The sequence below is a fragment of the Squalius cephalus genome (genome assembly GCF_949319135.1).
Source record: "Squalius cephalus genome assembly, chromosome: 18".
In the NCBI taxonomy this organism is placed as follows: Eukaryota; Metazoa; Chordata; class Actinopteri; order Cypriniformes; family Leuciscidae; genus Squalius; species Squalius cephalus.
Genome location: NC_137139.1, coordinates 13,070,241 through 13,078,245, shown reverse-complemented (window position 1 = coordinate 13,078,245; position 8,005 = coordinate 13,070,241). Strand labels below are relative to the sequence as shown.

General features: G+C 38.1%; 1 protein-coding gene across 1 annotated transcript; it reads left to right on the top strand.

The window, feature by feature from the left end:
- The first annotated feature begins 21 nt into the window (after positions 1-21).
- On the top strand, positions 22-6,960 carry naa10 (N-alpha-acetyltransferase 10, NatA catalytic subuni). Its single transcript, XM_079849833.1, has 8 exons — positions 22-215; positions 637-735; positions 887-945; positions 3,312-3,357; positions 3,467-3,582; positions 3,670-3,714; positions 5,146-5,230; positions 5,908-6,960. The coding sequence occupies exons 1-8, from the start codon at positions 195-197 to the stop codon at positions 6,097-6,099; spliced, it is 663 nt and encodes a 220-aa protein (XP_079705959.1). The 5' UTR covers positions 22-194; the 3' UTR covers positions 6,100-6,960.
- The last annotated feature ends 1,045 nt before the right edge of the window (positions 6,961-8,005 follow it).

Here is an 8,005-nt window from a genome sequence, read left to right as displayed (position 1 = left end):
AAGGACTTTTATCATATTTTTCACCGGAAGAACTTCACTCCGAACATCCGTCTTCCGGTCATGGGCAACATGGTTGTAGAGGTGTAGCTGTCTCCATCTGCCTGCTTATTCGCTTCTGTTGAAGAGCGTTTGTGTCCATTTGACAGCTGTAATTTTATCAAGTAATATATTTATCAAGCAGCCCAGCGATCAAAATGAATATACGCAACGCACGGGTGAGTAAATGAAAGGAGAAGCAGACATTAGTTCAGATATCAGACAGTGGCTGTGTCTCAAAACCCGTTTTGGGCGACATAGTACAACGAGGCATCGAGTGCACATATTCAGTGTTAGTTGCTTGTCTTTTTATTTTATCCAACTTTTGTGTTTTATTCGGTTTTATTGTGATGCACATTGCACACTCTTCGCTACTTTTTTAAAGGGGCCGCGTTCTGTACTTTTGTTTCATTTCTATTCCATGAGCTCCTGCACTTCATAATTTAGTTATGTATGACTTCTTTCCAGCCTCTCTCTGAATAATACAATTAATCGTGCAGTTTTTTGCTAATGTACTTTGTGTAAAATGATTCAGCACTATAGCAGGTGACAGGTAGTGAATAGCTTGACTGATTGATTTTCTCTTTTACATGTTTCCAGCCTGAGGATTTGATGAACATGCAGCACTGCAACCTGCTGTGTCTTCCAGAGAACTATCAGATGAAGTACTACTTCTACCACGGCCTGTCCTGGCCACAGGTCTGTGACAAACACTGATGAGATCTTCACCTCTGGCTTCTGGATTGTAGTCTTTGAAGCATGCCTTTCTGTCCAGCTTCTTGTTTTGTTAAACACGCTGAACAAGTAAATGTGAGTTGAATCATCTTATGGTGAACTGCTTGTTTTCCAGCTGTCATACATCGCAGAGGATGAGAACGGGAAGATAGTTGGATATGTTTTGGCAAAAATGTAAGTGTTGTTTTTCTTTTTTGCTTTAATATAGTGAAATATATAAGATGTTTGTTGTTAAATGTTTAAAGGGGCGGAAGTGTGAGATGTTGCATATGTCCATAAATAATTATAATGTAATAAAAATGATTATAATGAAATAAAACATTCTGTCCCACTTTATATTAAGTGTCTTTAAAGGATTAATTTAGCCAAAAATGAAAATGATCTTATAATTTACTCACCCTCAAGCCATCCTAGGTGTATATGACATTCTTCAGCCGAACATAATCAGAGTTATATTAAAATTAGGGCTGTCAAACGATTAATCGCGATTAATCGCATCCAAAATAAAAGTTTGTGTTTACATAATATATGTGTGTGTACGGTGTATAATTATTTTCTATATATAAATACACACACATGCATGTATATATTTAAGAAATATTTGCATGTATATACTGTGTATATATATTTATATTATATATAATTTATATTATATATAAATATTTTATATATAAATAACAAATTTTTCTTAAATATATATGCATGTGTGTGTATTTATATATAGAAAATAATTATACACCGTAAACACACATATATTATGTAAACACAAACTTTTATTTTGGATGCGATTAATCGCGATTAATCGTTTGACAGCCCTAATTAAAATCCCTCCATCATAAAAGTAATCCATACGACTCCAGGGGGTTAATAAAGGACTTCTGAAGCGAAGCGATGGGTTTTTGTAAGAAAAATATCCATATTTATAACTTTATAAGCTATAATCACTGTCTTCTAGTTCCGGCCGAGTCTAGTTCCGGTGGAAGAGTGACCTCTGACCCGATGCAGGAGTAGCCTAAGCTTAGACACCTCTCACGGTTCAAATTGACCTATTTAGTGTTTGCAAACAGCGATGATGTTTTTTTTGTGGGCGGAGCCTACCTGGTGGCAGAAAATGACAGTTCTGCAGTAGCAATCTGTGAAAGCCACGGAATAAACGGATAAAGTTAATTTTGAGTTTATATCTCACAGTTCTGTCTTTTTTCCTCAGAATTGCGAGTTTATATCCTGCAATTCTGACTTTTTTCCCCTCTGAATTGTGATATAAATTCACAATTTCGAGTTATAAAGTCCGAACCGGGAGATATAAACACGCAGATGCAAGAAAAAGAGTCAAGAATTGTGAGATAAAAATATTTTATGTTTAAAAGTTATGTAAAATGCAATAGGTTTAAATATTATTTCATGCTGTAACTGCTATGCATGCATGTCCCCTATGAACTACATATGTGAATATTATAAAAAATTTTGCTTTAATAGTAGACTAATCATTGCAGGTTTCATCAGTCCAGTCTGTGACTTGCAACAGAAACGTCTGCGTTTAGCTTCAAAGGGTTTTTCAACAACGGAATTCTATAAAAATGAAGACCGTATTTCTTGCATTCCGATTCTGATTCCGATTTTTCCCTTATTCTGTGGGTTTTTGCCCATTTTCCTCCACTTGTTACCGCTACATTTCTGCCAGCACTATGTGTGCGCAGCTGCAAGACGTCTACTCCAAATTGGTCTATAGGGCTGGGAAACAAACTTGCGCTCCTCCCACATTTCTCTTTAAAAATTCTCGTTTTAAACTTCTAATTCATGACTGGTGTTTTGTTTTGCTCTCTCCTCCACGCTTCCGCGTTCGAAAAAACGTCATGCGTCGGGTCAGAGGTCACTCTTCCGCCGGAACCAGACTCACGTACGGATGTTATCGGAAGCCGGTGATTATAGTTTATAGTTATATGGATATTGTTTTTATTATTAACCCACTGGAGCCGTATGGATTACTTTTATGATGGAGGGGGTGCGCTTTTTTGGGTTTCAAAATTGAAGGTACCATTTACTGCCATTATAAAGCTTGGAAGAGCCTGGATATTATTTAATATAACTCATTTGAAAGAAGATAGTCATTTACACCTAGGATGGCTTGAGGGTGAGTAAATTATGGGATAATTTTAATTTTTGGGTGAATTAACCCTTTAACTACTATGGTCACACATTTAAATTGATGATTTGATACAATGCACTTATTGTGTAGACACGTTTTTACGTTGTACTTATATTTTAACCTGCATGTAATTGATTTCTGTAATTACATCTATAATGACACTGTTGGCCCTTTCCCACCCTTAAACCCACGCATATCACCAAAACTGTCCTAACCTCACCTGTATCCCACCTCAATAGCAGCACAAGCGTTTTGCAATAGATCAACACAATAAGTACATTGTACCTTGTAAGTACATAGTAGTTAAAGACATCTAATATAAATTGTGACCAAACCTTCTAATGAAATAAGATAAGTATTATTTTATGTTAACTGTGTGTCTTAAATTCCAAAGGGAGGAGGATCCTGATGATGTGCCTCATGGACACATTACATCACTGGTTAGTGTTTGAAAACATTGGCTGTTATTTCGTATCATCTGTACTGATACTGTCTTTCATTCTGTCTGCATGTGTATAAATAAATGCACTGCTGTGTGTGTTAATACAGGCCGTTAAACGCTCTCACAGGCGTCTTGGACTGGCTCAAAAACTGATGGATCAAGCCAGCAGAGCCATGATTGAGAACTTTAATGCCAAATATGTCTCTTTACATGTCAGGAAGAGGTAGGATCTACCAGCGCCTTCACACTCTGTCATCTGAGATTCGCGGGAGGGATTTTCCTAACCTTCTTGCATTTGTTTGTATTTCAGTAACCGGGCCGCTCTTCACTTGTACTCAAACACACTTAAGTTTCAGTGAGTATCACTTCTTTTTTCCCCCCCATTTTATTATTTGTATTATGAATAAATTCTGACTCTCAGTTTATTAAAACTAAATGAATTAATTACAAATTTTACTTCATAAATGGCTAGAATGGAGTGTAATAGCATGGAATAATTGCTGAGGGATGCAAGAATGCATTCTGTGTTAATGAAGTAGTTCAACTTCAAAAAACATGTCTTGAGACCAGCTTAATTAACTGATAGATTAAATATAATAATTAATTAGTGTGTTAAGTAGACGGCACTAGAATAAAGATATTTCCAAGGCAACTTGAGAAACTATCTGTTTCAGTCATAACACTGGTTATTGTATGAAAATGAACTAAATTGCAGGCACATCAAAGGTGCAAAGTCACATTGAAAGTGGATCGGACTGAGCAGCACAACACACCTGTAGCCAATCAGCAGTAGGGGGCGTGTCCAGTCATGATGGGGGAGGAGAGTGAGCCAGTCAGTAGTAGGGGGTGTGTCCACTCATGATGGGGAGGAGAGAGAGTGAGCCAATCAGCAGTAGGGGGCGTGTCCACTCATGATGGGGAGGAGAGAGAGTGAGCCAATCAGCAGTAGGGGGCGTGTCCACTCATGATGGGGAGGAGAGAGTGAGCCAATCAGCAGTAGGGGGTGTGTCCACTCATGATGGGGAGGAGAGAGAGTGAGCCAATCAGCAGTAGGGGGTGTGTCCACTCATGATGGGTGAGGAGAGAGAGTGAGCCAATCAGCAGTAGGGGGCGTGTCCACTCATGATGGGGGAGGAGAGAGAGTGAGCAAGAGGGAGATTTGGAGAAAGACTGTAGAAAGAGAGATGGCTGAGAGACATTACAAAAGAGAAAAGCTCATAGGAATACCACTGGAAAAAGAAGTGTTATGATCAGGCAAGAGCTCCAGAACCTGCTTTAATATTAGAATAGCTTTCCAGTGCAAGAGAGACCGAAGCGGGAAGGCCTGAAAACAGATGTTTCTGCTCCATAGGCGAGTATCATTGGTTTTGAGTGTGTTCATCAGAACCAAGATATGCTGTTGTTGTAATGTTAGCTCTAGTAAAAGGAGCTGCTGGTGATTAACAACAAACTCTTACTTATATTTACTCTTGTGTACTGTATGGTTATTTTTTTTGTCCGTCCTTGTCGTTTGTTGGTCATATTCACTTTATTTTTCATGAAGCATTATTTTGCTTCGCTTCAGCTATGATAAAGAGACATCCACTCTTGCAATGTGTTCATGCATTTTGGGGGTGGAGCAAAAAAGGAGGGTGTTTTTGTTTGGTTTGATCTCAAATATCAACAGTGTTTCTCTGAAATCATTTACTGTACCTTTAAGTGCATTTTTTTTCCAGTATATGTGCTGATACTGCGATATATCATAGTCATGCAAAATGTTTTCATCTCTGTTCATACTGTGTTGCAGGATTAGTGAAGTTGAGCCCAAATATTATGCCGATGGAGAAGATGCTTATGCCATGAAGAGGAATCTCACACAGATGGCAGATGAGGTATGTGGCGGTGCAGTTATACATAATTATGTGATGCCAAATAGAGCTTCAAAATATTTTTTCCCCTGAATTTAAATTCCCCAAATTGTAACCTGACCCTCTACACCCACTGAACATATGTGGAAGAATAACACAGGCACATTTTTTTATATATCTTCTGGAAACGGCCCACACATACTCCATTTCGCTCCACCTGGATTTTCCCAACTGTTTGATTGGACTGTAACGTTAGTCATGGCTGCTGAATCTTTGCTGAACTCAGAAGGGGGCTCCTTTCTACTCAGACATTTGAAGTGGTTTTTGAATGCCTATTCAAAAACATATATTTTCATATATCTCTCATAGCTAATTATTGTAAGTTGCTCAATTATTGTAGGTGGTAAAGTGACTAAAACGCAGTCAAAGAAATTACACGCCTACATTTGGTCATTGCGATTGAGTTGCGCCTTCCACAGATTTTAAATTGAAAATTATACAGGGTTAAATTGGGTTCACCTTCAAAATGTAAAAAGCTAATGGTAGTTTCTCTCTTTTAAAAACACATTTAACACATTACATTTACCAGTATGCCTTCCTATAGTCAGTGGCTGACCCTGGTAGAGACATGTTTACTTGTATAAAAAAAGTTTTTGACTTGGCCCCCACTATGCTAAACACTAACTTTTCCTGTTGTGCAGTTGCAGAAACCAGGTGTTCGCCTGTGGGGCTCAGAGGCTCCGGCATCTCAGGACACATCTGTGACTGGCCTGGTGGAGAAGCTGACGGTGCAGGATGGAGATGGAGACAGCGGAGGAGAGAGTAAAGAAATGAGTGAGGTCAGCGAGGCCACGGAGAGCACAGACGTCAAAGACTCCTCATCAGACTCTTAACTCACATCTGTCTGTTCACACCCATCTTATAGGTTTCAAATCGGTTTACAGTGTTTATATGCTCTGATGCTCATAATTTTATTTTCAGAAAACAGGAAAGTGACCTTGTAAAAGTGGTTCACAATGTTGAGATTACTTGAGATTTGTCAATAAAATTGGAGAGTAAACATCCTATGTGGTGGTGTCATTATCCTGGCAAAAGTTTTTTTTTTTTTGATTGATGTGAAAGTTATGGCTTCTAAGAATAGTTCATTTCATTCAAAGCAAGAAATGTCCTTTTTACCTCTGTAATCTGAGGAGCAAGTAAAAACAGGATATTATCCCAGCCATGAACCATGAGTTGCTGCTTGATGGTTGGTTGTAAATGATAGGACAACAAAATCAATTTACAGGACACTGTTTTCAACTAAAACAGAAATCTTTTTATGCGTTTTGGCCGTTCATTTACACGATAATGGTGTTTTGGGGGCCTGAAAACGCAAACTTTTAAAACAGGATTCAAAGTGCAAGTTTTTGAAATGTTCAGACGCTATTGTCTCTGTGTAAACTACAAAAATGCAAATTTGTGAAAACGGTGATGCCATGCGCATGTGTAATCGTGTTCAGTCAATAGGCTAGTAGTGTTTCTTTACAGTGACTTCGACAACTACTGGTCTGCTATTAATAATACAGTGCTTTTTTTCGTTTTCGTTGACAACGTTGGCGTCTGTATGAAAAAAAAAAAAAAACGCAAAGGAAAACTTTTGTTTTGTTCAACGTTGTCGTGTAAACACCACTGAGTCAATTTTCCTTTGAACTACACTTTTTCAAACTATGGAGTATGCTAACTTACAGGTGACCTTAAATGGAAACACACGGACTAAAAGCAAATAAATAATAATAAAAAAAATAATGTTGTGGCGCCTTTAAGATTCCTGTCTAAACACTCTTTTAAGTAACACGTGAAGAGTTTTCTCGCTATGCCGCGCTAATTTTGATGAACTTCTGGTTTGCCGTCAACTACAATATAGTTTCACTGCTCCATTCTTCAATAACAGCCTCTTTGTAAAGCTCATTACATTGCGACATATTAAAACAATCCTCATTCAAATGTGTCGCACAAACTGTTTAAATCATACTGACATAACCGGGGTCCTTGTTAAAAACGAGCGGCCTAGTTTTCGGGCTCCTCCAGAAGGATGTACAGCGCGACAGACGAGAGGCTTTTCCCCACAGCCGGAGACGGCACAAGGTTTGGCATAGCCTACTTTTCCCTCATTTTACGCATTGTGGTGTTTGTGAATATTGGCATCTACCCCACTTCATCCTGTGACTGGGGCCGCCCAAGTTATTGAAAACTAAATACAGGCCTTGATGTAAAACCGTGCGATCACTATGTGGTCTAGTGGGTGGTTGAATAATTTACTGACAGTCAGATAAACTTTTCTATCAAGCTAACATCTTGTTCATGTCTAATATACCTAAATATATATATATACAGGTGCTGGTCATAAAATTAGAATATCATCAAAAAGTTGATAATATTTCAGTAATTCCGTTAAAAAAGTGAAACTTTTATATTATATAGACTCATTACATGCAAAGTGAGATATCTCAAGCCTTTATTTGTTATAATTTTGATGATTATGGCTTACAGCTTATGAAAACCACAAAATCAAAATCTCAGAAATTAGAATATTACATGAAATCACACAGTAATTATTACACAGTAATCCCATGGTCATTGAACCAGGTTTTGGTTATTTTGGCAGTGTGGGCAGGTGCAAATCCTGCTGGAAAATGAAGGAAGCATGAAGTGCTCTGGAAATGTCCTGGTAGACGGCTGCGTTGACTCTGGATTTAATAAAGCACAGTGGACCAAAGTCCTCTTTTCTGATGAGAGCAAATTTTGCATCTCATTTGGAAA